Source organism: Nipponia nippon, unplaced genomic scaffold (genome assembly GCF_047370975.1).
Source record: "Nipponia nippon isolate SJK-2023a ecotype South Korea unplaced genomic scaffold, ASM4737097v1 scaffold_32, whole genome shotgun sequence".
NCBI classification, from domain to species: domain Eukaryota; kingdom Metazoa; phylum Chordata; class Aves; order Pelecaniformes; family Threskiornithidae; genus Nipponia; species Nipponia nippon.
The window spans coordinates 4,141,888-4,168,883 of record NW_028262350.1 but is presented as its reverse complement, the minus strand read 5'-3'; the positions used below and the strand labels follow the sequence as shown (position 1 = coordinate 4,168,883).

General features: G+C 62.2%; 3 protein-coding genes across 37 annotated transcripts in view; 1 reads left to right on the top strand and 2 right to left on the bottom strand.

The window, feature by feature from the left end:
• MAPT (microtubule associated protein tau) overlaps positions 1-7,877 on the bottom strand; it is a 57,433-nt gene extending 49,556 nt beyond the window's left edge. For 14 of the 28 annotated variants that reach the window (XM_087770466.1, XM_087770478.1, XM_087770479.1 and 11 more), the window contains exon 1: positions 3,372-3,477. The gene's annotated coding sequence lies outside the window, so the exon portion shown is untranslated. The other 14 variants (XM_087770468.1, XM_087770470.1, XM_087770486.1 and 11 more) reach the window with 11 other exon arrangements.
• A 2,815-nt stretch (positions 7,878-10,692) lies between these two features.
• On the top strand, positions 10,693-18,666 carry SLC25A39 (solute carrier family 25 member 39). Of its 6 annotated transcripts, XM_087770501.1 has the most exons (13): positions 10,847-11,519; positions 11,618-11,733; positions 14,443-14,551; positions 14,627-14,686; positions 15,327-15,371; positions 16,083-16,192; positions 16,317-16,384; positions 16,516-16,640; positions 16,826-16,999; positions 17,140-17,249; positions 17,428-17,509; positions 17,610-17,690; positions 17,772-18,666. In XM_087770501.1, exons 2-13 carry the CDS (start codon positions 11,662-11,664, stop codon positions 17,888-17,890), a joined length of 1,155 nt encoding a protein of 384 aa, XP_087626627.1. In that variant the 5' UTR covers positions 10,847-11,519; positions 11,618-11,661; the 3' UTR covers positions 17,891-18,666. The 6 variants fall into 6 exon arrangements, with proteins under 6 accessions (XP_087626630.1, XP_087626627.1, XP_087626626.1 ...); XM_087770504.1 differs by lacking the exons at positions 10,847-11,519; positions 11,618-11,733 and adding an exon at positions 10,693-10,830; XM_087770500.1 differs by having other exon boundaries at positions 10,847-11,733.
• A 367-nt stretch (positions 18,667-19,033) lies between these two features.
• Positions 19,034-26,799, bottom strand: RUNDC3A (RUN domain containing 3A). Of its 3 annotated transcripts, XM_087770463.1 has the most exons (11): positions 25,166-26,410; positions 23,284-23,399; positions 22,949-23,082; positions 22,070-22,155; positions 21,831-21,920; positions 21,642-21,722; positions 21,344-21,509; positions 20,970-21,127; positions 20,342-20,479; positions 20,066-20,172; positions 19,034-19,813 (listed from the first exon to the last, which is right to left on the bottom strand). In XM_087770463.1, the coding sequence occupies exons 1-11, from the start codon at positions 26,185-26,187 to the stop codon at positions 19,671-19,673; spliced, it is 2,241 nt and encodes a 746-aa protein (XP_087626589.1). In that variant the 5' UTR covers positions 26,188-26,410; the 3' UTR covers positions 19,034-19,670. The 3 variants fall into 3 exon arrangements, with proteins under 3 accessions (XP_087626589.1, XP_087626590.1, XP_087626591.1); XM_087770464.1 differs by lacking the exon at positions 20,066-20,172 and having other exon boundaries at positions 25,166-26,799; XM_087770465.1 differs by lacking the exons at positions 19,034-19,813; positions 20,066-20,172; positions 20,342-20,479 and having other exon boundaries at positions 20,966-21,127; positions 25,166-26,799.
• Between the last annotated feature and the right edge of the window lie 197 nt (positions 26,800-26,996).

Below are 26,996 nucleotides of genomic sequence, written 5' to 3'. Positions count from 1 at the left end.
CTACTACACAGTAAGTACCGCACAGCTAAGTCCCAGCAAATATGCAAGGAGCAAGGTGGTACCCAAACACTTCCAAATCCCATGGCTGGCAAAACCCTGAAAAAAGACAGTGATACAATGCAGATCAACAAGCATGCAATGAAGAATACAGTTCTTCGAAATGAAGCAGAGGAACATGAAAGGCGGAAGATTAAGACACCCACCTTACTGGCATGCTGCAAGTGTCCCTGACACATACATCTCCCTCGTTTTCATCCCATGAGGAGTGCTCTCCTGGCCCACAGAGCAGACTTCCCATGGCTTTTGGGAAGGAAATGAGAGAGCTGCAGCACTACTTGTTCACGACGGATAAGTATGTTTACTTGGTCCAGCTGGGTCCTGCTGAAACCGCAGTTTACTAAGCACAGAGGGAATGGGACAGTTTGAATGAAATGCCTTGGGAAGAAAGAGGCTGGAAGCAGAGGGCAGCAAGGCGATACAGAGGAACTGATGCAGGGTGAGGAAGACCAAATTAGAAGCCTGACCCGTAAATACTTAACACAGTACTTGAAAAGGGCGAGTAATGAGGGAGGGCGGGAGAGACACAAAGCCCATACTACTGCACTTGTCACCTGCATATTGTCACCTGAAGGGACTGGACCCATCTCCTCTCCATGGGAGCTCCCCACAGGGCACACAGAGGTCCTGCCACTTCTGTCCTCATCTCAGTTAATCCCAGCTGATGAAAGCTAAATATCCATATCTTCTCTGTGATGCCATCTGCCCCTTCCAGAGCAGCTAAGAGCCTTGCTCTCCCAGGCAGAGACCACATCTCCATGTGTCTCATGTTCATGTCAGATGGGACCGTTGCAACAAATTCACCTGAAAGCTGCACGTCAGCAATGAGCTGTTCCGGAGCAGGGCTGAACAAATGGTCCTCTTTTAGAGAGAAACAGAGTCTTCGTTTAAGGGCTTCAAACGATGACAACCACGCTCACACTTTCACTCCTTAAACCAGGCAGAGCTGATTTAGTTCAAATTTCTCAAGGGTCAACTTCTGGCCATCTTGCTGTGCAAGACAGACCCACTGCACACCTCCATGCACACAGTAATGGCCTAATAACCTCTTAAACCAAACAGAGCTCATTTTAAGCTCTACGTGTTCAAGACCCAGCTGTCCCAAGATCCTCTCATGCTGCAATCAAGCCTTACGGAGGATGGAGACCCAAGCAACCAACCCGTGGGACAGGCATCACATTTCCCCAGAGCACAAGAGCTGGGTCTCACAAAACAAACCCCACCTGCATCTTAATTCCACAAGCCTTCCTTTCCAAGGGCATTCAGCAGCATGAGGTACCTCTGCTAGCACTGGGGAAGCATGCCACAGCCATACACCTCCTTCCAGACATCGTTATGCTATCTAGAGCAAGAATAGGAACATGCAACACCATCGGGTGTGAATTATCTGCCTGGAAAACCTCCATGCGCTACAGTTAAGTCAGCCAGCACCTTGCTTTTCTCCTTAGCTGCACATCTTAGGGGAAAAAACAAGCATTTTGCATATCAAGATGGAACAAAGTGTAACTGGGTTAGACTATTTCTCATTTCTAGAGAGAATAAGATTTTAACATTCCTTCTCTCAAGAGCAGCCTGTAAATACCCAACTGAGAGCTGTTTTGATTGACCACCTTGAGAAAAAAATGCAAAAAATTTGAACGGCACAAGGAAAACCATTAAACACTCCAAATCTGATGTACTGGCAGCAAAGGTAAAAGCCCTTTATTGGATGTAAGGGCAGCCATTGCTCGACAGAACGAATTAGTGATTCTCAGTAGTGAATTTTGTTCCACTCATTCAGACACGCGTTAGACATCTGCCCACATCCACGCAGATAAACGCAGGGCAGCTCAGGAATAGGCTGCATACAAATTGCTGAAGTGACAGCTTAGCTCATCTCAGCTGCTCGTTCCAGCAAGCCCGTTTCTAAGCAAGACCAGCCTCTCGCTGCAAATGGAGCTGCACCTCGCGTGGTGGTACCACCAGCAAATGGAAGGAGAAACTCCCTTTAAAGTGATGGCAGCTGCCCTCTGCGAACGAAGAACAGGATTGCATTTCGAGGTGTTAAAAAAAAAAAAAAATCATCTTTCCTAACCGAATCCTCCCTTCTGCTAACACAGCAGACTGGGATGCAGGCAGAAATCTCCATCTCTCCCCTGAAGTAAGCTGTTTCTACTCCTTACGGGTTTAATTGCTCCAAGCCAGCAGGGCAGGTGTGCCACGCAGCGTGCCTGGAAACACCTAGCGAGGAAACTTCCCTTTTCACATCCATGAAGTTAAGACGTAAAATGAAGAAATACCCATCGACTAAAGGAAAAAAGGCAAACCCCAGACCAGCCCCACGCCCTGCCTGGGGAGATTTTAGGACAAGAAAGAACAGGCAGCACGGAAGGAGGCTAATGAAAGGGATCAAGGGGGCAATTTCAGCACAACACAGGGATGGCTGCGAGGTGTGAGGCACATCCAGGGACCACTGACACCACCGGTTACGCCAAGAAGCACCACCCCAGCCCCAAACCCACAGGGCTCGGCACCAGCATCCCCAGCCCGGCTGGAAAACACCCGGGGTTTAACAGCGCAGGAACCCACCTTGGGCAACCGCGCTGTTAACCTTTAATATCAGAATCCCTTGGCCGGGCACCAAGGGGATGCAACAAAGGCAACTCCAGGGTGCCCTGACCTCAATAACGCTTGCCACCCCCAAATTTCAGGCTGGGCGTGGACAGCTCCCTTTTCTGAAACGCCTTTTCCTCATGGTTTTCTATTATTGATTAATTTATCTTTTTTAATTACAGCTGCCCCCAGCCTCCCTCCCCGAGGGCGGCTGCAGAAGATGGCACCGCGCCGGGGCGGGAAGGCGCTGCCCACCCCTCCTGCCGCAGCCCCGCCGGCATAGCCCCCGGCCCCACCTGCCGCAGGGAACGGGGCAAAACAACGGCGAAAAAGGGGCAGAAAAAAAAAAAAACACCAAAATCCGCCCCCTTGCCTGCCTCCCTCCCCACCGGCCACCCCGCCCCGCCGCGCACCTGCAGCCGGGCGGCAGCGCTGCCGCAGGGGACGCCCCTCGCACTGCTGCAACCGCCGGGCTGCCGAGGCGGCCTCCCGGGCAAACCGGCACCGGGGGTGACACGCCCCTCCGCGGCGATTTTTGGGGCTGAAATGGCTGGATTTGGGGTTCTGGGTTTGGTTGGTTTTTTTTCTCTCCACCCGTTTCACGCCTTTGGCGTGGGGACGGCAAAACGCAGCGCCGGTAGAGCGGGGAGAGGGGGGTCCGGCCGTGCAGCACCCCCCTCCCCCAGGCCCCCCTCCCCGCCGGCCCGAGGCCGTGCCCCTACCTGCCGCTGCAGGGGAGTCCGCACCGGAGCCGGGCGGCGACTGACAGCGGCAGCGCGGGCGGGGCGGGGCGGGGCGGGGCGGGGGGCGCGCGCGAGCTCCGGAACCTTCGCCGAGCCGGCGGGGGGGGGGGGGGGCACGCAGGACGCATGCGCGGCGCGGCTCGCTTCCCCCCCCCCCAGCGCTCTGCGCGGCGGGGCCCTGCGCATGCGCAGCGCGGGAGGGGGCGGGGCCGCCGTCGTCTTTTGTCTGCGGGAAGCGGGCGCCGCCCCGCCCCGCCCAGCAGGGGGCGCTCGCGCGCTGCCCCGCCCCTCCCCTCTCGACCGCCCCCGGCGCCATTTTGTGCTGGGTCCTGAGGGGCTGAGCCCCGGGGGCGATGGGCGGCACCGCCTCTCCCAGCCCCGGCTCCCCTGTTCTGCACGTTTAGTGCAGGCGTCCCCCACAGACACCTGCTCCAGGGGCTGGATTCACCACCTCAGGTCCAGCTGTGCTGGCAGCCACTGCCCTCAACACCCAAGGAGACGACAACACTAACAGCTCACCAGCGGCTGACAGCATCCCCCTACGTTCCTCACCAGCCCCTGACAGGAGCTACAGCATGTAGCCACCCAGGTTTAATCTCATCCACTTGTAAGCTCCACACTAACAAAGGGAAAGCAGCCTTCTCCCACCCAAGGCCTGCAGCTCTGCGGCCATTATCCACACACCTCCAACTACACATACAATGGATTGGCACTGGGATTCCACAGCACGCGTGGAGGAACAGTGGTGAGCAGCTTTAATTAGCATCTGTGGGATGGATTCAACAGGGAACATGTTAATCACCCTGAGGCAGGCAGTGGTGTAAAGGAGCACTAGGGCTCCCCCAACACAGAACCCACAACCCAGCCTGAAGCGATGGGAACTGCAGGGAGAGGCTGAAGAAACAAGTCATACTCCCAAAGGATCCCCCAAAAGATCCCCCTCCACCTTTCCAGCCACGTGGAAAAGCGGCGAGATGCTCTGGCTCTGCTCGGGAGTGTTATGGACACAGTGGAGATCCCTTGATGGAATTACTGCCTTGTATTGCAGGGTTACCATCCCTGGTAATTGGATTTAGTGGAGAAACTGCAGGAGGGTTCTTCTGTCAGACAGGCTCCAGGTTTCAGTTTTTCCTGAGAAACAGTCAGGTGCAAATCGAGGGCAAATGCCCAGTCCGAGAACAGGCTTCTGGCAGAGGCTGCGAAGGGGAAAGCTCAATAGGGAAAAAAAGAGAAACAGATGTGGAACCTGCAGCACCAGAGGTTTTTAAAAGCAGACTAGGTTAGGGATGGTCCCTCTCCGTTTGGAATAAAGGTCTCAAGGTCTTGTAGTCCCGTGGAGAGTCAAAGCCCTTCTCTTACTACAATATCAATAGCTGCAGAAGTACAAAGTGTATATGAGGGGGAAAAAAAAACTGGATTTATGAACATGCAACACTGAGATAGTTTTTTCCAGGTCAGTAGAAACAGATGAGGCATCTAAAACCAGGGGAATGGCTCTTCTCTGCCCATTTTTAAATTGGCTAAAAAGTACCCACTATAAATTGGTTGGAGAATTATCCCAGGGTAGACACATCTTCTTTGAAAAAAAAAAAAAATACCACTTGCTTTGGGAATTGTAAAATAAATACTCCAGTGCTAAGGGGATCCGTGCTTGTGAGACAACAAGGAACAAGCTGAATTTGAACTTAAGAGTGCAAGCAGCTAGAGTCCAATTCTGGAACAGCAGCTCTTCCTACAGGCAGTACAGATGTACCAGGAACACAAGACTGACTGGAATCAGCAGAGCATCCTCTAACAGGACTATTTCTTCATCTACAGACAACGAAACCAAAAGGCAGCTTTGCCCGCCTGAGTTCTCAGCTCACCAGGCACCAAGTCCCTTTTGGATCCAAGAAATCGTGGGCTGGGAAGCATCATTAGGCAGTCCCAGCTGATGTCCAGGCACAGCCACTCTTACCACATTCTGGCCATTTAGAGGATGTGTTGGCAAAGGCTAGTCAAGAATTAAATGCATCAGCTGATGGACCACAGTACTGCCAGCCTCAGGTAAAACAGCAATGATTCCCCACAGTCAGTCCTCAAGATTGCAGTCGCACAAGCGAGCACCTTCCTGTCCTGGCCCAGGGCACAGCCACAGAAGCCTGGTGGCACAGTACTTGAAAATAAAATACTCAGTATCATAAGCAGTCCTATCTAAGGCAGGATGAGCAAAGACCCAGCATCTTGCTGTTTAATTCCATCTGTGTTCAGAGAAACAGAAGCACATGGATCTTCTTGGTAAACAAGATTACTGCAAAGAAATAATCAAATCTACATCCAGCTTCTCCTCCTCACCAACACCCTGCAGGGCCAAAAAATTTGAACGTCCATGTCAGAGGGGTAGCAACTGGGAGAAGACTCCCTTGTTCAGGTGCCTCACTCCCCACACCTTAACACACGCATCTCAAGCTTGCTGCAGGTCCATCCCTTTGATGCAAAGCCCCACTGTGCTGCAAGACACTCATTTTGTACTACATCTCAGGGACAGCAGCCCTCCACCTCTGCTCCCTGCGCTGGCAGGCACGCACTGGTTTGCACTGGATGGATGCAGGAAGCTGCTGCAGCAATACCGAGATGTTACGGGAACTGCTGGAGCAGCCCGAGTCCCGAAGCGCAGCTGAGTGCTCCGACCCCAAGTGGAATGAGCTCACGGTAATCGACAGATCTTGCGCCAGCTAAGAGGAACTGCAGAGCAACACTCTGCGGGCAGATTTCTTACCTGTACACACAGCACGCTGACAGCTGAGGCAGACTTTAATTACCGCACAGAGCTCTTGTGGCCACTTCTTGTTCATAGGGTCGTTTTGTTTATAGGAGAAAGGATCTGTGAATTTATCCTACAATTCTAATTCAGCCCAGGCTCTTTCTTCCCCTCCATTCTTTTCAGCCCATACTGCTGCTAGGCGGAAACAAGACACTATTTTTAACATCAAATTATAAAGGAAACCTTTAGGAAGCAAAGCATTAAGCATTTAGCTTCCATATCTGTTCCCTCATCCATAAGACAGGGCTCATTTTCCTCACAGGTGAGCTTTACAATTTGCTTCACAACTGTATCAAGGTTTTCCATGGCAGGTAGGATACAATTCCTCATGTCTCACCTGCAGTGGGAATTGACCTGCAGAAATGCAACTGTGTGATGAATTCTGGGTTACAGTGGTTTTAAGTCTGATGTCCCCAGAGCCTCATCTGTCCAAAAGCTGCTTCATTTCAGTCACTTAATTCAGATTAAGGATGGCTTTTGCAAAACCATAATGGTCCTAGCTGAAATAAATACTCAAATTCTGTGCTAGCTTAATTCCATTACAGTACTACCCAGATCCCTTTTGCAACCTGGCTGTTAAAGTTCACCTAAAAAAAAAAAAAAAATAAGGAAATGGACTAATCGCTTTCAAAATGGTTTCCAGCAAGGAGATAGGATTGATCTTGCTGAAACAATTCCAGATGCTATTGCATGCTGATAGACCACAGGATGACTCACTCCTAAATGAGGAAGCCCCAGGCAGATGCAGCCCCCAGACTTGCTTCCCAGGGCCCAGCGGCTAACGCAGACGTGGCATCGGACCATGGAGCCAGCTGGGTTTCATAACCTCGCCCTGCTCTGAAGCCTCTCCACGGAGATCGCGGCAGGTAGCTGGGCGTTACACAAGTGTTTTTCCCAGCCATGCTTGTACACTGTTAGCAACAGCAGGCGTAACCCAGGCCTGCGCTAAGCGGACCAGAACAAGGCTCATGCAAACCTTCCACAGTGGCTCTGGCCCCGCATGCAACTTTGCAGCTTGAGAGGGGATTAGAGCTCAGCTGGCTCCGTTCCTCACAAGTTGAAACCGAATGCACGTATTTGCAACTCAGACACAGTTCTCTCCAACTGAAGTCAACTTGCATTTCATTTTCACAGGCAACCGGAGCATGATACACCCCTGTAACCCCTGCTGAGACCAGCGGCACTGTAAAGATGTAAATCAGAGACAGAAACACCCTGGGTGTTAGGACAGCACAGGCAGCGAGCAGGCTGTGACTCAGCAGAAAGAGCCAGCCAGCAAGGTCCTTGCCTCTCAGCAGCACTGAGCACGGGAAAAACAAATTCACCACTTTCCCTCTGATCACTTTAGCAAATGGAGAGACCTGACAAATTGAGACCGAGGCACTTACAGCATCTTGTACACTGCCCTATGGCCCCACCCCAGCTGGAAAAAGGTTATTCTTTTTTCTTCCCAGCTGAGCAGTATGGAAGGCATGCAGAGCCCAACACCTACTCATAGAAGATATAAGACCCAATACCCCTAAGGATTTTTTTTTTAATTAATCATTATTCCATTTCTAAATTACCTGCTACAAGAGGCTTTCCAGATCATTTAAACCCTCTGTATCTGTAAGAGGCAGAGTTGACTCATTAGGGAGTTACAGGATGCATTCACTTACGTGACCTTGTGGGAATTATTCGGTTCCTGGCCTCACACCACCTAAAGCCAAGACTCGCTTGGCCTTGGTATCACAGGAGGGCAGCGAGCGCTCGCAGAGAATTCAAGATCCCCTTATGTCGGCATACCCAGGCTGACGGCCCCAGCAGCTCCGCGCCCTCAAGCACAACCCCGGGGTGTTTACAGCCTCTACCCAGATGCCAGCAGCAGCTCACAGGGCTGACGCCTGATCGCTGCTCTGGCGTTAGCTGCCCCCTTTGCTGACAAACTTCAGAGATGCCGGCAGCCAGCAGGACCTTTATTCCTGGAGGAGAGCAGCCACCACAGCTCTGCCATTTCTGCAGAGAGACAGGGAACACCGCTCTGGGGTGAAACAGGCTGTTTACCCAATACCACTGTGTCTGGAGACTCTGCAGTCCTCAACTGCTCCTGCTGGCCCTGGGCAGAGTCTGCTGGTAGCCATCTGTAGATTGCCAGTCCTTGAAGTCTTTCCTGTTCTTGCCACAGGATGGCACTCACAGGGGAGCAGAGATGGGTGTAGGCACCGGTGCGGTCTTTATTCCTTGAGCTTAAGGCAAGGCAAGGCAAGAGTTCAACCCTATTCTAAAGGCAGAGGACTCATAGAATCATAGAATCGTTAACGTTGGAAAAGATCCTTAAGTTCATCAAGTCCAACCGTTAACCCAGCACTGCCAAGGCCACCACTAAACCATGTCCCTAAGCACCACATCCACCCGGCTTTTAAACACCTCCCAGGATGGGGACTCAGCCCCTGCCCTGGGCAGCCTGGGCCAGGGCCTGACAGCCCTTTCGGGGAAGAAATTTTTCCTAATATCCTAATAAACCTCCCCTGGCGCAGCTTGAGGCCATTTCCCCTTCTCCCATCGCTTGTTCCTGGGGAGAAGAGACCGACCCCCCCCCGGCTCCAGCCTCCTTTCAGGCAGTTGCAGAGAGCGATGAGGGCTCCCCTCAGCCTCCTCTTCTCCAGGCTGAGCACCCCCAGCTCCCCCAGCCGCTCCTCCCCAGCCTTGGGCTCCAGCCCCTGCCCCAGCCTCGCTGCCCTGCTCTGGCCACGCTCCAGCCCCTCCATGGCCTCCTTGGGGTGAGGGGCCCAGCGCTGAGCACAGGATTTGAGGTGCAGCCTCACCAGTGCCCAGCACAGGGGGACGACCCCTGCCCTGCTCCTGCTGGCCACGCTGTTCCTGGTACAAGGACTTATGTATTTGCATTACGCAGTACCACTAACAGGTTTTGCAGTGAAGTTACCACATGCACACAAATACGGAGGCACCGGGGACCTCTAGCCTGCGGGGCACCAGCAGGACACACCAGCTGGAGCACCTCTGGTCTTGTCCAAGTTCTTCTGCCGCAGGCACCCACCCTCAGCCGCTGCTCGTTGCCCGCCGGGGCTGTACAGAGCCAGGCCAGAGCCTGTGCTCCCTGGGTCCATCCAGGTTCCAGAGGGGCTTTGGGAGCCATCTGCTGTCACCAGGTCACATTACAGCATCAGGCAGCACCTTTGACCGCAAGGTGCACAGGACACCCTTCAGCACCGCTCTGCTGCTCTCCCATCAGCCCATGAACAAGCAAGCTTAAAGCATCTTCTCCAGATTAAAGCACCGACAGAAATAAGACCACCTCAGCTCACTTCTTTGCACAAAAGGACTCAGGACTCTCCGCAGGAAACACGGGCACTTCCAATACAGTACAGAGAGCAAACCTGAGCAACTCCATTAAGCAGAGGTGGGATTTTAGCCTCCCAGACAAGCCCCCAGCTAAAGCCACAGCTCTTGCAGCACCAGGTGGAAGCAGCAGAGAAGGCTCCAGTGCTCACACCCGTTAACAGAGACACCAGCCGCCACCAGGCACCATAACAGCCCATTTTGAGGGCTGCACCTCTGAGTGCAACAGCACATTTTTAACTGCGTCTTTCTCTTAAGGCCAGAGAAGAGACTTTGGAGCCCTTTCCTCACACTTACTCATGAATAATAACACTCTCAAGTGGAAGAGTTAAAAATTCAAAAGACAGCCTGTAGTCTTCCAAACAAAAGAGATTTTCCAGCTGGCTAACACATACCAAGGTACCTAAAAAAAACAAAACAAAACAAACCTCTTAATATACTACATTTCCTTTTCTTAGGCCCTAACTCCCATTCCCCCAAGGCACAGCCCATCTCCCTGGGGGCTCTTGCTGCCAGCACTCTGCAGCCCCCAATACCTCTGCCTCCTCCACCTGTTTTGGGTTAAAAGGCCTCAGCTGGCCCCCACCTCCTCCCCAGACCTCAGGTGGGAGAGCAGGGTGGGAGCAGGCTCTCGGCACCTTGCTCTCCCTGCAGTAGCCCCTTAGAGGAGCTGGTTCCTCCTTGCTAGTGCTGGAGCCAGCGAGGCCAGGCTGTGGAAGCACCCTCACCGCAGTCCCCGCCGGGGCTGCTGCGCAGGCAGAAGCTGCCTCTCTGCTCACGGGGCCAGGTTTGCGCTGCTACCCTGGCTCAGGCAAACCCCAAAGCCTCCGCAGCCGCCTCTGGCACCCCGGCTGCGTGCACAAGGCTCTGGCTTCTCCAGCCTCCGGTGCTGAACAACATCCGCCCCCTTTCCTGGGTCACAGCAGAGCCCGAGTCGGAGACTGCAAAAGAAAGGGGTAGATGTTGCGTGCTTGCTGTGCCCGGGCCAGCTCTGGCTGGGAGGGAGCTAACGGGCTTTGTTCCTCGTCAGCAGAGCAGCGCGGACCCTGGCGCGCTGCCGTGGGAAGCAGCGCTGCACCGTGCGCGTCATGGGGCAGCTCCGGCGCCCTGGGCCCCGGACGAGTCCAACGTCCCAACCCACCCCGGCAGGCGCTGCTGCGCCGCAAGCAGAGGCGCTGAGGGCCGCTCGCCTCCGGCACGGCGAGCGTGCAAACCCCGCCGCCTCCGGCGTGATGAGTGTGCGAAACCTGGTGGCCCCGGGATGGTGAGTGTACCAGCCCCGAGGCTTCCAGCACGGTGAGTGTGCAAGGCTTGCCCCTGCCAGCGTGGTGAGGCTGAGTGTGTAAGGTACACCTCTGCCAGCGTGGTGAAGGTGAGTGTGCAAGGCGCACCCTTCTGCCAGCATGGTGAGTGTACAAGATGCAGCCTTCTGCCAGCACGGGGAGGACGAGTGTGCAAGGTGCCTCTCTGCCAGCACAGGGAACGTGTAAGGCGTGCCTCTCTGCCAGCATGGTGAGGGTGAGTGTGCAAGGCGCCTCTCTGCCAGCACAGCAAGGCTAAGTGTACAAGGCCCCGCTCTGCCAGCATGGCGAGTGTGCAAGGAGCCCCTCTGCCAGCACACTGTAGGTGAGCGTGCAAGGCACCTCTCTGCCAGCACAAGGAATGTGCAAGGCGCACCTCTCTGCCAGCATGGCGAGGGTGAGTGTGCAAGGAGCCTCTGCCAGCATAGTGAGGGTAAGTGTGCAAGGCACGCCCCCGCCAGCACGGTGATTGTGCAAGGTGCCTCTCTGCCAGCACAGCACAGGTGAGTGTGCAAGGTGCACCCTTCTGTCAGCACAGCGAAGGCAAGTGTGCAAAGCACCTCTCTGCCAGCACGGTGAGTGCGCAAGGCACACCCTTCTGCCAGCACGGGGAGGACGAGTGTGCAAGGCGCCCCCTGCCAGCACGAGGAATGTGCAAGGCCCCTCTCTGCCAGCACAGCAAGGGTGAGTGTGCAAGGCCCCTCTCTGCCCGCACAGCACGTGTGCAAGGCGCCTCTCTGCCAGCACCGTGCGGATGAGTGTGCAAGGCCCCTCTCTGCCAGCACAGCGACGGTGAGTGTGCAAGGCGCCCCCGCCAGCACGAGGAATGTGCAAGGCCCCTCTCTGCCAGCACCGTGCGAATGAGTGTGCAAGGCCCCTCTCTGCCAGCACAGCGAGGGTGAGTGTGCAAGGCGCCCCCGCCAGCACGGCGCGTGTGCAAGGCGCCCCCCGGCCCGGCAGGGGGCGTAGGGGCGCGCAGGGCGCGTGCGCGGGCTGCCGGCGCGGGGCGGAAGTGGCGCGCGGGCCGGCGCGCGCGGCGGTGGGGCGCGGGGCGCCCATGGGGCTCCTTAAAGGCGCCGCCGCCCGCCCCCCTCCCGGTGCCGGCGGAGGGAAGCGCCGCGGGTGGCTGGAATGAGCAGGTGGGGCGGGCCCCGGTCACCCTCTCCTCGCCCGGCCCTTGCCGCCGCTGCCTCAGTTTCCCCCGGGAGCGGGGGGGCGGGGTCGTGCGGCTGTGCTGGGGGCAGAGGCGGCCGTGACCCCCCCCCGGGCTCCCGGCCTCGCTGGGGGGGGGGGGGAGCGGGGCCCCGGGGGGGACGCTGCAAAGTCCGGGCGGGGAGGGGGGGACAAACGTCGAGGGGGTCTGCAAACCCCAGGATGGGGGGGTCAAGTGCCCGGGGGGGGTGTGCAGCGCCTGGGGGGGGGGGTTTCAAGTGTCTGGGGGGGTGCAAACCCCAGGATAGGGGTTGCAGCCCCTGGGGAGGGGGGGTCAGGTGCTTGGGGGGGAGCAGACCCCGAGAGAGGGGGTGCAGCGCCTGGGGGGGCTGCAAACCCCGGCGGAGGGGGCTCCGCCCCGGGCTGGGGGCTGCGAGCCTCGAGGGAGGGGGTGCAAACCTTGGTGGGGGGCTGCAGGACCCAGGTAGGGGTGCAAGCTCCAGGACTGGGGGGGCTGCCCCCATCCGTGGGGGGCTCCCCCGGGGCAGCAGCCCGGGCCGGGTCCCTGTGCATCCCCGGGGATGCTGCAGCACCCGTCCCCCTGCTCCCTGGGAGGGCGGGCTGGCCCCCAGCCCAGCCGCGGGGGTCCCGCTGTCGAGCGCTCCCCAAAAGCGCTGGGAGCTGCCCCTGCCTGTTTGGGTCCTGCCCGAGCCACGGCAGCGTAGGCGGAGGTGTGCCTAGGCAGGATGAGGCCCCTGGTGCTGTTCGGGCGCTACCAGGGATGGAGAGGGGGGTGACAGCTTCGCACCCCCGGGCTGGAGCAGCCCAGGTGCTGGGGAGTGCCGGAGGGCTCTGCCCGCAGGATTTCCTTCCGCGTTCCCTCTCGCTCGGGGCTCCAGCACCCGGCTGGGCCCATCCTGCGCGGGAGGAGGCTGCCGAGCTTCCCTGGAGCTCCTTGCCTTCATCATCCTAACACGTATTTGCGCTTTTCCCCCCCTCATGCACCGAGCATCACAACGATGTACCCAGATCCACCAGTGCTCCAGACTGAGCTGTGGGGTCTGGTCATGGTCTTAGGGGCTTATTTTTTCCTGGATGGAAAAGGGAGCAGCTCCCAGCAGGGAAGGGAGCTCGGATGCAGCCAGGAAGCCCTCGCCGGTGCCCTGGAGGTGCTCGGATGCCCCTGCAGAAAGGGAGAGGGCCGTGTTGTGGCACGGATAAATAGGACGGTTTAAGTCATTCAGGTGTTGCAGCGCTGTGAGCAAGAGATTTTCCTCCTGCTTGCGTAAGGCTTTACGTGAAGGGCTGGATCGGAGGGAAGGTTCCGCGCTGGGGCGAGCGTCCTGCCCGCGGCACGGTTTTGCAACCATGGTTTTGCCGCGTGGGCCGCGGGGAGCGTGCCAGGGCACTGCGCCACCTCGCCACCGTCCCGTGACGGGCACAGCGGGACCCGTGCCCACCCCACAAACAGCACCCGGCTCTCACCGTGGGGCTGGCGTGCGCGGCTCTGGGATAGACCCATCCCTGCTCGCAGCCTTGGGCACCTAGCAAGTCCGAAGCCTGTAACTGGGAGATTTATGGCTGCTCTGACCTTGCAAAATTGCTGAGTCAGATGGCGAAGGGTGTTGGTTAGTTGTTGGGTTTTTTTGCTGCATTCTCTGGCTTTAAAAAAAAAAAAACAAACGTGGGTTCCCGAAGCCTGGAAGTGCTCCTGCCACTGCCCCGTCCTGGTGCGAGGACCGTCCCCAGGCTGCGGCGAGGGGGAGCAGCTGGTCCTGACCGTGCACGGCGTGCTCAGGCTCGCTTCTCCGCGTCCTCCTCCCGCAGGAAGGGTGCGATATCCCGCGCTTCCCGAGGGCAGAGGCGCTGGCCCCAGGGGCCGCAACCCTGCCAAGCCTCGGGTGTAGGGGAGGCATGCAGAAGGTTTTGGACATGCCAATACTTTTTGGGGTGCTTGTTGCAAGCTTGCACCCCTCGTGCAGGGGGGATCCCCCCGCCAGGTGGCCCTCCATGGCTGTGTTGGGCTCTGCTGCCTTCTCGGGGAGGGCTGTTGTGGCGCATCTGGTCTTTGGACTTTGCTCCTTCCTGTCCCTTAATTTTCCAAGTGCAGGGAGGGAATGATCCTCCTTCCCCGAGGACACGGAAGGGCGGCCTGGACTGTCCATACCTCTCCAGCGAGGCTGGGCCCGCTGCCAGCAGTGGGGCCGGGGGGTGTTATCAGGGCTGGGCCAGCCCCAGGAGCGGTCCCTGTCCCCCCCCAGGGGCAGCACGATTACGGGGGGGCCGCGCCTGCCCTGTGCCATGCTGATAGTGTGGCCCGAGGTGGGATGCCTGTCCTTGCACCGGCAGAGCAGGGATGCTGGGGGGACTCCCCGGGGAGCCGTCGCTCATCCCTGGGCAGGGATCCCCCCAGGAGCACCCCCGGCCTCCAGCATCTCCCCGCCACGTGTTGCAGGGGGCTGGCGCCATGGCCGAGAAGACGTTGCCAAGCCCCAGTGGGGGCATCACGCCGCTGCAGCAGATGCTGGCCTCGGGGACGGGGGCCATCCTCACCTCCCTCTTCGGTGAGGACCGCAGGGAGCGGGTGGGCACCGGGGGCTGGCGCGGCGCAGTGTGGCTAAATGATGGTGTCATTTCAGTGACGCCGCTGGACGTGGTGAAGATCCGGCTGCAGGCCCAGAGGACCCCCTTCTCCAAAGGTAACCCCACTCAGGGCAGGGGTCTCCGGCCAGCCCCTGCCCCAGTCAGCCAGCGAGCAACCCACGTGGATGTCTCGCTTGGCAGAGCCAGTGGCGGGGGTTTCTCGGTCCTGAGCGTGGGGCCGTCACGAGGTGGCAGGTTACCATGGGCCCCTCGTCCTGGCGGGCTCAGGGGGCCCCGCCGGGGGAGCCAGGCTGTTGCTCAGCTCTGTCCTTCCCCCTTCGTGGCCTCATGTTGACGCTGAGCGGGGTCAGCGCTGTGCCTGGCAGCCCCCTGCCCACCGAGGAGCGGGGTGGAAGGGCTCAGCCTGCTCCAGCTGCTTGCTCTTATCCTTCCTGCCTTTGTGTCCACCTCCACGCTGCTCCTTGCGGCTCCCACAGGGCAGGAGAGACCCCATGGGCTCTGCCCCCCCCCTCTGTCCCCCTCCCTGCGGGGGCAGCGGGCTCGGGCTGGTCCCAAGGGACTGGTCTGGTGACAAGAGGGACTGCTTGGGAATTGGCTGCAGGGACATCCAGCCCCTTCACCCACAGAGCTCTCCCACCGCCCGGCTCAGAGCTGCGGGACACACATGTGCCCCAGCCCGGGGAAGTGGCACATCCTTCACGTTGTCACTCAGTGTGTCCCTGTTGTGTGTTTCAGCGTTGCCAGCGCAGTCTGTGCCCTGGGGCACTCAGCAGGCCACATGTGAGTACACCCGGGGATCCCGGGCAGCTCCCGCTGCCAGCGGCTTTGCTTTCCCAAGCCTTGACCCTGGTTTTCTTCCCCGCTGGTGGTGGCTTGGGCTCCTGTGGCTGGGAGGACATCCCGCTCTGGTGTGGGGGCTGCGATCATCCCCAGCCCTGCAGCTCCTCCTTCAGCCCTGCTTTGGGGCTGGCCGTGCAATGTCCCTGCTGGGTCCTTGCCCGGGGAGGTCTGCTGGGGGTCTGTTGTGCAACAGGCCTGGCTGTCTGCGGTCCCCCTGTCTTGTCACCCTGTCCTGTTGCTACATCAAGGTCCCCTTGGATCTCCGCCTCCCCGCTTGCTCCCTGCAGCCCGGTGTCCCTGTGCCTTGTGCGCTGGCCCCATGGAGAGCACGGGGGGGAACCATGCTGGCTCCCTGCGATGGCACCCCTGCCATGCTGGGGCAGCGGAGCTGACGCCGAGCGAGGTGTAAACGTCTCCTGCTGCTGGCAATGGCTCCCATGGTGGGGCCAGATGCCTCTCACCCCATGGGTCTGGCCACGGTCGGACCCTTGCTGGAGAGTTGTTCCTCTCCTGGCCTTGGTCTGGCCCCCAGTGGGCTGTGTTGCAGGTTTGGCTCTCTCCTGGGAGAGATGGTGGTTTTGAGGATCAAATGGGCTGGGCCGAGGGGAAGAGTCCCCTGTCTAACGGCGATGCTGTTGCTTCCCTCCCCAGGGAAGTGTTTCCTCTACTGCAACGGACTCATGGACCATCTGTACGTCTGCCAGAATGGCAACGGCTGCACTGCCTGGTACAAGGCCCCCACCCGCTTCACTGGCACGCTGGTAGGGGCTGGAGGTGTGGGCAGGGGTCTCTCTGTCCCAGGGAAGGGGTCAGGGTGTTCGCTGGGGGGCTGCTTGCCCCTCTCCCCCCTATAGCCCCTCTCCCTGTGCTCCCCTCTCTCCCCAGGATGCCTTTGTGAAGATCACGCGCTATGAGGGCGTCAGGTCTCTGTGGAGCGGCTTGCCCCCAACCCTGTGAGTTTGGACCCTGCCTGGGGCAGAGTCTGGGTGCAAACGCCTGCTTGGGTGCACGGGCATTGGCCCCGAGCCTGCTGCCAGCCCCCAGGGAGGGCACACGTGCCCCTCACACGCCTCCTCCTCGGCAGGGTCATGGCTGTGCCAGCCACCGTCATTTATTTCACCACCTACGACCAGCTCCGGGACTACCTGCACGCTCGGACGGGAAGCCGGGGGCACCACATCCCCTTGCTGGCTGGGGCCCTCGCCAGACGTGAGTACCCCTCCTCTCCGAGGCTCCCCCTGTGCCCACCCTGTGTCCTCGCAGGAGGGCATGGCGGATCTCTTGGCTGTTGGTGCCCACATTCAGCACCTGACTCTCCTGGCACGGCGCTCTCATGGCTCCGGGACAGCTGCCGGAGTGAACGGGGCTGATGGCTGATGTCCCCTCCATTGCAGTGGGCGCCGTGACGGTCATCAGCCCCTTGGAGCTGATCCGCACCAAGATGCAGTCCCGGCAGCTCAGCTACCAGGAGCTGGGCGTCTGCATCCAGTCGGCAGTGGCTCAGGACGGCTGGCTGTCCCTCTGGAGGGGCTGGGGACCCACTGTGCTGCGAGATGTCCCCTTCTCGGGTATGGCTGTGGGGGGACGGGGTGAGCGGTGGCACTGGGAGATGGGGAAACGAGCACAGGGCAGGGCAGCCCTGCGCGTGGGGAGGTTGGTGTGTCCGGAGTGCCTCGTCGTAGCACTGGTGTTTCTCATCTCCTCCCAGCTCTCTACTGGTTTAACTATGAGCTGGTGAAGGAATGGCTCTGCAGGCAGGCCCGGCTCGATGAGGCCACGTTCATGATCAGCTTCGCGTCCGGGGCCATCTCTGGAACGGTGAGTTTGGGGCCCTGTGGTCTGCACTGTGCAGGGGCTCGCTCAGCTGTGAGCGGGGAGAATGCTCCCCATGGGGAGCAAGGGATGGGGCTGGGACGGCGCTGGGAGGTGATGGCAGAGCCTGTACCGGGCAGGGACAGCGAGGTCCCAGCTCACCGCCTGGCTGCTGGCCCCGCAGGTGGCTGCGGTGCTGACGCTGCCCTTTGACGTGGTGAAGACCCAGCGGCAGATCGAGCTGGGAGACAGCGAGGTGCACCCAGGTGAGGGGCCGGGCTGCAGGCGGATGCCTGGGGGGCAACCAGGACTCCCTGATGGTACGTCAGCATCCCTGGACCCTCACCCGCTCCCCTCTCCCCGCAGTCGCAGCTTCCAAGCCTTCCTCCACCTGGCTACTCATGCAGCGCATCCGTGCCGAGTCTGGCACCCGGGGGCTGTTTGCAGGTGAGGCTGTGCCCCCCGCCCCAGGCTGGGCTTTACTGGTGCCCCGGTGTCACCGGGGGGCTAACAGGGTTGTCCTTGCAGGCTTCCTGCCCCGCGTCATTAAGGTGGCACCCGCCTGCGCCATCATGATCAGCACCTACGAATTTGGCAAGACCTTTTTCCAGAAGCTGAACCAGGAGCGGCGACTGCCCGGGTTGTGAGCTGGGGCAGGGCTGGATGCAGCCGATGGCCCAGGGGACGCTGCCAACCCTGCTCCTGGCCAGGCGCCCCAGGGGCAGCAAACCGCACTCGGCTGTGCGAAGCCCAAGTGCCTTTGTGCTGCGCTCTGCCTCCCCGCTGCCTGCTCGTGGAGGCAGGGCCAGCCCGGCCCCGCTCTCCATCCCCAGCCGCACTGGGGGACATCTGTGCCTGCTGCTGTGACACTGGGGGGCTGTGGAGTCCCCTGTGCTCATCCCTTGAGGCTGGACAGATGCTGCTGCTGGATTCACGGACGCTTGGGCGAGGACAGGGTGCCCTGGGAGACTCAGCAGGACAGGAGATGGGAGCTGGGGCTCTGGTGAGGACCAAACCTTCGGGGGGCTTCTCTGCGTGCCTGCCTGGGCCCCCCGGCCCTGCTCCAGCTGGGAGCCCGTGCCTCCTCGCCATCAGTCACACACAGCGTCCCCTTGCCAGCTTTGCATGGCATGGGGACACGTCAGGACCCTCTCCCTGCCTCCGGACCTCTCCTCCTGCTCAGGGTGTCTCTGTCCCCTGGCAGACCCTGGGCTCGGACCCTGCGTGGGGACAGACCTCGCTGCTGCTCCGGGGGGGCCGGCAGGCATTCTGGCAACAAACCTCTGCCCGTGCCCCGTCCCTTCACCGCGAGGGCCTGCCCTAGCATCGTGCCCGGTGTGGGTGCTGCCCCAGCTTGTCTCTGGACTCCAGGGGGGAATTTCTCTTATTTTCTTAAATAAAAGAAAATATTATTTGTCTCTTAGGGTAGGGATTTCTGTCCCTGCTCCGTGCGTGCTGGGGCTGTGGGAGGCATCCCCACAGGTGATGGCTGCGTCCCTGCTGTGTGGGTACGGTGCTGTCGCCCACCAGGTCCTGGCTGGGCTTTTACTGGGGGTAAGGAGACCCCGGGACCTCGCTGCTACCCCCAGCAGCAACCCGCTGCGGACGGGGCAGGGGACGCTCCATGCTTGGGTGACGTGCTGTGTCCCAAAGGTGGTGTCCCTGCCCTGGGGGGCTGGAGGAGGCTCACTGCCCACCCCCAGCATCCCTGCTCGGGGCAGGACTGGGGGCCGCAAGGGCTCTTTTCCCCCTTTTCCCTCTCCCGGCTGGGGGAGCTCACGGAGGCCAGCTCAGCTTGCTGCGTTTATTGATTCCTTTTGCTCCAACAAGGCAGATGGGGCTGAATTAAAAACCAAAATCACCCAAAACAACCCAAAACCCAGGGGAGGATGGGAAGGGGGGGGGGCTGCTGCAAGGAGGGACCACTGGTCCCCAAAGGGAGGGACAGGCCAGCCCCCCCGGGGAGGCCGGGCACTAGAGGGCAGGCGAAGCCCGGGTGGGCGCCCCGAGGGAAGAGCGATGCCCGTGGGCTGAGCGGGGTGGGCACCGGGGCTGTGCCCAGACCCTTGCCCTTGGAGGGGCTTTGGCCCTCACCCCCTCCCTTGCTCCCCAGCAGCAGTCGCTCCCGGTGTCCCCCCGCAGCACAGTTCGTCCCCCCCCGCCCCATCCCCAGCTCGCATGGGTCCTGGTCCGGCATCCCCCATCCCAATGGGTCCATGTCTCCAGCCAGGGACCGGGCTGGGGGTCCGAGGCACAGCCGGGGTTGGGGTACCAAGACGGGGAGGGGGATGCCCGTCCCCAGCCTCCCCGGTGGGTTCGGCGAGTCCCTCGTCGGTCCCGGGGCGGCGAGGGGGGGACGAGGTCAGTCCTCCGCCATGACGCTGGGCTGGGCGGCTGGGCCGGGGGGCGGCGAGGGGGCCGGGGGTCTCAGCTGGGGCTGCGGGTCGGGCTGGCTTCGGTGCTGTCGCTCACCAGGCACTCGTTGGACTTGAGGCTGGCCAGGGACTTGCAGCTGGGCAGGGAGGCCAGGGAGCCGCAGAGCCCCAGCATGGAGGGCGTGGGGTCCTTCCCTGTGGGCACAGAGCAGGGTGCCGGCGTCGCGGGGGGCTGCGGCCTCGCACCCCAACCCTGCCGCGGGGAGGACGGGGATGGGGACGGGGACCACCTCTCTGGGAGGGACCTGGGTGTCCTTGCACTGTTGGGACAGCATCCCTGGTGTGAGGAGGGGGCTGCTGAGGGGGCGGGGGGGTCCGGATGCCTGGCTGTGTGTCGGGGGACATGCTGAGCTCTGCGGGGCACCCTACAGTGGGGGGGGGTCTTACCCAAGGGCCCCCAGGGCTCGCCTTCGCGCTTGCCCTCGCCCAAGCGCTGGGAGTCGGAGCTGAGGCTGTTCTCGGCCGAGAGCTGGTCGGTGCTCACGAAGCTGTGCCTGCGGAGGGACGGCGCTGAGCCCCCCTGCGCCGTGGCCCCCGGGGCCAGGACAGCCCCGTCAGGCAGGGCCAGCCCTTCTCCCCGTCCCCTGCCCGGGGCAGACCCCCCCGGGGCGGGATGGGGCGCTGGGCGCGGGTCGGGGCAGCTCTGCCCCCGCGGGGGGTTACCTCCTGTAGAGCTTGCTGTCCGAGCCGCTCTCGTTGCCGTTGAGGGTCCCCAGTGAGGGCCACTGGTTCACCAGGGGCGTCACCATCTCCTTGGAGAGCTGGGCCAGCTGCGGGTTCTCGCAGGGGATCAGCCCCGTCCTGCGGCAAAGGCGGATGGTCAGCACCCGGCACAGCCGTGAGTGCCAGGGACCTGCCGGGCAATGTGGCCCGTGGGGCATATATGGCACTGGGGACCCACCATGTCCCACGGGGCATATGGGACACTGGGGACCCACGACATCCCACAGGACATAGGGGACACTGGGGACCCTCCATGTCTTACAGCACATATGGGGCACCTGGGTACTGGGGACCTGACACCCATCGCATCCCGTGGCACATATGGGACAGTGGGGACCCACCGTGTCCCACAGGGCATATGGGGCACCCAAGCACTGGGAACCCACCACCCATCACACCCCACAGGGCATATGGGGTGTCAGGGACCCAGCACCCACCCTGCCCCTCAGGGTCCGTGGGGCACTGGGGACCCACCACCCACCCAGAGCTCATGGGGCACCCAGGCACCAGGGATCCCCCACCCACCGCGCCCGGCCTGGCCCGGCGGCAGCAGCGGGTCCCCACTCACAGCTGCTCCTGCAGCTCCAGGATGACGCCCTCCAGCTCCCTCTTCTCCAGCTGGTTCTGCACCATCACCTCCTCCAGGCGCAGCTTCAGCCGCTTGTTCTCCGCCTCCAGGTCCTTCAGCTGCGACTCCCGCAGCCGCACCAGCTCCTCCAGGTACCCCTGCACGAGGCCACCGTCAGCAGCGCCCCGCTGACCCCACCAGACCCCCCCGTGTCCCCAGCGCTACCCAGGGTGACGAGGAGCGGGCTGGGTCACCGCAGCAGCGGGATGAAGGGCTGCGGGTACCACCGGGCTGCAGGAGCAGTGGGAGATGCTTGGGGCTGGAGCATCCCAGGGGGGTTGGTACCCAGCCAGCCCCATCCCAGCTCCTGGTACCTTTTGGGCATAAACGATGCGAAATTTCTGCTCCATCTTGCGCCACTTGTTGTACCAGCTGTCCTCATCGGTGACCAGGGGCAGGTAGGGATGCTCGGGGGAGCTGTCCTCGCTCGTGCTGCTCTCCACACTGCCCCGCTCCTCCTCCTCACTCAAGTAGTCGTAGCTGGGGGGTACGGGGGCTCAGCGGGGACGGCAGCACGGCGAGGGGCTGGCACGCGCGAGGGGAGCCCGGCTGAGCCCCGATGGGAGAGAGATGGGGGGGTCCCCACCCCCGGCAGGGCACCCCAGCTCTTACCTCTGCGTGAACTTCAGGTAGGGTGTGTAGTCGATGACCACGGGCGTTTTACCGTCCATCACCTCGCCCTTCAGGCAGAAGCTGAGCGGCGGCGGGAGAAGGAGCAGAGGATCAGGGCAGCCCCGGGGGGCCAGCGGCGGGCCCGGTTGGGGCAGGGTGCCCGTGTCCCACCGCGCTGCCCACCCCTACCTGAAGTCGATTGCGCTGAGCCCGATGAGCATCCCCGTCAGCACCGTGGACTCCTCCCGCAGCATGATGGCCCCGTCGTCGTAAAACCGCCTGCAGGGAAAAACGTGGCTGCATGTGCCCCCGCCGGCACCCCGAAACGCACCGCGGTGCCCACCCGGGTGCACCCGCACGCCCTTAGCGCTCCCAGGGCGGCACAGGCGTGAGCGCGGCCGTGGCCGGCCGTGCCGCGGGCTGCTCACCTGGTGGTCCGCGTGTCCCGCAGGGCTGTGGAGATGTACTCGGACATGCGCTTCTCCATCAGCGCCACACGGATCCAGGCCCGGCCCTGCAAGGCACCGCCCCGCAGGGCAGCCCTGAGGACGAGTGCCACCATCGGCTGCTCGTCAGGTGCCACCCTCAGCTGCCCCCGGGCTCTGGGCACCGGCACGCAGGTGGTCCCCACCCAGGAGCTGCTTTCGGCCCCATTATCCCCCCGTGGGGACCCACAGCTCCTGTTTCACCCCAGTGACCCCATGGGGTCCTATGGGGTGAGATGGGGCTGCAGGAGGGCAGGGCGGAGGGGATGGGGATGGGGACGGGGATGGGGACAGGGATGGGGATGGGATGGGATGGGATGGGATGGGATGGGATGGGATGGGATGGGATGGGATGGGATGGGGATGGGGATGGGAGGGGATGGGAGGGGATGGGATGCGATGGGATGGGATGGGATGGGATGGGATGGGATGGGATGGGATGGGATGGGATGGGATGGGATGGCATGGCATGGCATGGCATGGCATGGCATGGGGGGGCATGGGGTGGGATGGGATGGGGTGGGATGGGATGGGAGGGGATGGGATGGGATGGCATGGGATGGGATGGCATGGCATGGCATGGCATGGGGGGGCATGGGGTGGGATGGGATGGGGTGGGATGGGATGAGGATGAGGATGGGATGGAGATAGGATGAGGATGGAGATAGGATGAGGGTGGGGATGGAGATGGGGATGGGGATGGGATGGGGATGGGTCCATGTGCCAGGGACAGGGTGTGAAGGAAAACAGGGGCAGGAATAGGAATGGGGATGGGGACAGGGACAGAGACAGGGACAGGGCTGGGGCTGGCACCTTCCTGACCTTGGCCCTGGAGGTGCTGATGTTCTCCATGTTCTCGATGCTGCTGACGCAGTTGTTGGGGACCTTGCTGCAGGCCAGGCGGATGTAGTCCCAAAACCCGCGCTGCCCATCCGAGCTGAACCAGCTGACGGGGCCTGCAGGGACCGAGGGGCTGCAGTCAGGGGCTGCTGTGCCAGCAAACCCCGTCGGTCTGGAGAGCCCCAAGCCAGAGCCCAGACATGCTCCCTGGTGCCAGCATGTGCATGCATGCATCCCCATCCACCGTGCGGCACAGGGATGGGGACAGGGACACGCCAGGGGCTGCATGGGCACCTGTCCCCAAGGGCCACCGTTACCTTTAAAGCGGTGGCTGAGGATCTGCTCGAGGATGGCGGCAAAGTTAACGAACTCCTCGGAGGAGTCGTCGATGGGCTCCGCCGTATATTTCTCCAGCAGGGTCTTCACCGAGAATCTGGTGGGGGGACAGGCGTCACGGGTGGGAAGGGACGGGCACCCAGCACCATGCACCCAGCACCCTGCACCCAGCACACGTTAGGTCTTAGCAACGGAGCAAAATGCTTTTGCAGACATTGGCTTTCAAGCCCAGCAGTGGGAAGAGGGCGGCGGGCCGAGCCGCGGGCTGTGGCTCGCTGACCCCCGTGTCCCCGCGTCCCCGGGGAGCCCGCCAAGGCAGCTGCCGCTCCCCCGCCGTGTGAGCGGCCAGGAAGGGCGAACAAAGGCCCCCTTCCTCCCCGGCCGTGCGCGGGTGGTGATGGCTTCCCCTTCCGCCCGGCCGCTCGTGCTCGGCGGAGAGAGATGCCGAAGACACGAAACCTTCTGAGCCCGGCAGGACAGCGGGGGACGGGGCAGGTGTTTGCCTGGGGGGGATCACCCCGTCTGTGGGTCACAGCCACACAGGGGGAGGGTGAGACTGGGGATCCCCATGACGGCAGGTAGAGGGTGCCTCACCGTGGCAGAGGGGTCTGGAGGTGCCTCATGGCACGGCAGTGAGGTCTGGAGACATCCTGGTGTCAGGATGAGGGGCCTAGAGGTGCCCCGTGCCATGGCGAGGAGCCCGGGAGGTCCCCATGTCATGACAGTGGGGTCAGGAGGTGCCCCGTGCCATAGTGAGGAGCCCTGGAGGGTCTCCATGTCATGACAGCAGGATCAGGAGGTGCCCCATGCCATAATGAGGAGACCTGGGGGGCCTCATGTTGTGACAGCAGGGTCAGGAGGTGCCCCGTGCCATAGTGAGGAGCCCTGGAGGGTTTCCATGTCATGACAGCGGGGTCTAGAGGTGCCCCATGCCGTGGCAAGGAGATCCGGGGGGGGCCCATGTCATGACAGCGGGGTCTGGAGGTGCCCCGTGCCATGGTGAGAAGGCCTGGGGTCCCCCAGACCCCAAAAGCAGGACCTGTGGGTCCCTGGCATGGTGACCCCAAGCCTCGGTGCCCCCCACATCCCCCCCAGCAGCCCCGGGGCCAGGCTCCGGTCGCAGCCCAGCACAAGCAGCCCCGAACCGGGGCGGGGGGGGGGGGGGGCATCACCCCATCCTCACGCTTGGGGGCTGGGGACAGGCAGGGACCCCTGTCCCCACCACCCCATCCCTGTCTCCGCATCCCCCGCCACCCCGGTCCAGCCGGGCGTCGCCATGACAACCCTCATCCTCCATCCCCGCCGCCTTCATCCCTCCATCCCCGCCGCCCGGAGCGGGGCCCTGACGTCACTTCCTCGGCCCCCCGCCCGCAGGGGGGGTCCCCGGCCCCAGCCCCCCCCGGGCCCCGCTGCCCCCGACCCCCAGCCCCCCCCCCCCCGCCCCCTCCGCCCCCCGGCACCACCCCCCGCCCGCCCCGGCTGCCCCCGGCATCACCGGCACCGGCAGCCTCCATGTTGTCGTTGTATCCCCGGCCCCCCCATCGCCCCCCCGGAGCCCCCCCCAGCCCCACCGCCCCGGCCCCACCGCCCGCAGCCCCGCAGCCCCCGGCCCCCCTTCCCCGCAGCCCCATCCTCCTCCTCCCTCTCCAAAACTGAATTTCCCCCCCCCCAAACAGCAACTGCAGCAACAACAACCCCCCCCCCCGGGGGAAGGGGCCGCGGGGGGGTGGTGTGAACCCCCCACCCCCTCCCCATCCCCCTCCCCCCATCTCCTCCATCCCCAGCGGCGGTGGTCCTCTCTCCGCCCCCCCACCCCCCCTCTATTTTCGGGTGCCCCCCCCCCAAGCCAGGCTCGGCCCCCACCTGCAGACGGTGATGAGGTTTTTCCTCTCCACTGCGATGTTTCTGGAGGAGGCTTTCTTGGAGGAGAGCCCCAGAGCCATGGCAGCCTGCACGCAGCTCGCTTCCATCCAGAGCGGGCCCAACCGGCGAGGGCCACGGCCACGGGCGATGCCCCTTCTCCCGTGGGCCCCCCCCCCCGGCACCGCGCAGGCTTTGCTCCGCCGCCCCCCCCTCCCGATGCCCACGCTAACGGGGCCGTGCGCCGCCCCCCCCCGGGATGCGGGGCCTGGTCCTCTCCCCGCCTCCGGCCCCCCCAAATCTCTCCCCTGGGGAGGGAGGGGGGAATAAAGGGCGGGATGAAGGTGGGGGGCAGCGGTCCCCGGGGGGGGGGGGGGCTCCTCCCTGCAGGGCCCAGCCCCTCGCCATGACGCGCCACTGGTGGTGACCCCGCGGGCGGGGGGACACGGGCCCTGGCTGGACCCCGGGCAGCCCCCCCAGGGTAATTGGGGGGCCCTTCGCCCCCCCAGGGCTGAGCGTGGCTGCCTCCCTCCCTGCCTCGGGTCCGCGCTGTGGGGGGATGCTGAGCATCGCCCGTCCCTGCGGGGTCCGGGGGGTGCGTGGGACCCCCCCGAGCAGGGGCAGGGGGGGGAGATGAGCCCCCCGGGGGGGCTGGCGGGGGGGGGGAGCCCCACAATGCCCCCTGCACCCCCTTTTGTGCCGTGCCTCAGTTTCCCCACTGATGTGACAGGGAAATCGGGGGGGTGAATACCACGGGCACCCACGTCCCCCTCCCAGCACCCAGATAAATCAGAGTCATCCTGAGCCGAGAGGCACCCCCCCGCCACGACCCACGGGGACACATCCCCCCTCCCTATGCCCCCCGGGGTGCCCCGTGCCCTCCTCTGCCCCTGCAAAGGGGTCCCAGCCCATAGCACCCAGTCGGGGGGCAGCGGGACACCCCGGAGGGGAGGGACCCCCAAAATCCCCAGGGCTGCTGCAGGGAGGAGAGCCCTTGGCAGCACCCAGATAACGCTGGGGGCCATTATCGGAGCACCCAGCCCGCAGCTATCGCACCTCCCGGCCCCACGGCGGGTGCCACCGGGTCCCCAACGTGTGGGCCAGGCCAGCAGCCCGCGGCCCCCAGCCTGGATGGTCCCCCCAGATGGGGCTGGTGCGGGGGGACAGCGGCGTCCCGACCCCACGGGCTGCGGGACGAGCGATGCCCCAGCAGCTGGGATGTCCCTGCGGGTGTCCCCGAGCACTGGGGTGGTTGGTGTGTGCGTGTGTGTGCGTGTGCATGCGTGTCTGCATGTGTGCGTGCAAAGCTTGCCCAGCTCATGCTTGTCCCCTTCCCTGCACCCTGGGATTTGGGGCTGGGAGCCCTTTAGGGAGGTTGTAAATGTAGAGACACACGCGTGTGCATGCACACACCTGCATATATCTGTATGCGTACATGTGCATGCATCCGCACACGCATGCATATGCATGCAGACTTGAGCATGCACACACATGTGCGTCCACACCCATGCATGCACTTGCATGCACACACACATGCTTGCACACATGTGTGCACACAGATGCACACTCACAGATGCACACACGCGCGCGTGCACACACACACGTGCGCGCACACAGCCCTCGCCCTGCACTGAAACAGCCGTTCCTGTCCCACCACCTCTCCGCAGAGCACCCCGGGGACGGCGATCCCAGGGGACAGACAAAGCCCGGCCACGTCCCCCATCCCCACGGGGCCCCGCCGGCTCCTCGCGCCTCCTCCCCCAGGGGAACCTCCCCAGGAACCCCCTTTTTTTAAAAAAAAAAAAAAAAAAAAGAAAACCCCAACTGCCCGTGA

Excerpts from the sequence above, each read along its gene's own strand:
- RUNDC3A (XM_087770464.1), bottom strand. The coding sequence starts at position 26,709 with ATGTGTGCAAGCATGTGTGTGTGCATGCAAGTGCATGCATGGGTGTGG. Across the intron at positions 23,083-23,283 it reads CCTCAGCCACCGCTTTAAAG|GCCCCGTCAGCTGGTTCAGC; the intron begins GTAACGGTGGCC and ends CGGTCCCTGCAG. Across the intron at positions 21,723-21,830 it reads CTCAGCGCAATCGACTTCAG|CTTCTGCCTGAAGGGCGAGG; the intron begins GTAGGGGTGGGC and ends GCCGCCGCTCAG.
- SLC25A39 (XM_087770499.1), top strand. The coding sequence starts at position 14,344 with ATGCTGGGGGGACTCCCCGGGGAGCCGTCGCTCATCCCTGGGCAGGGA. Across the intron at positions 14,552-14,626 it reads CATCCTCACCTCCCTCTTCG|TGACGCCGCTGGACGTGGTG; the intron begins GTGAGGACCGCA and ends GTGTCATTTCAG. Across the intron at positions 17,691-17,771 it reads CACCCGGGGGCTGTTTGCAG|GCTTCCTGCCCCGCGTCATT; the intron begins GTGAGGCTGTGC and ends TTGTCCTTGCAG.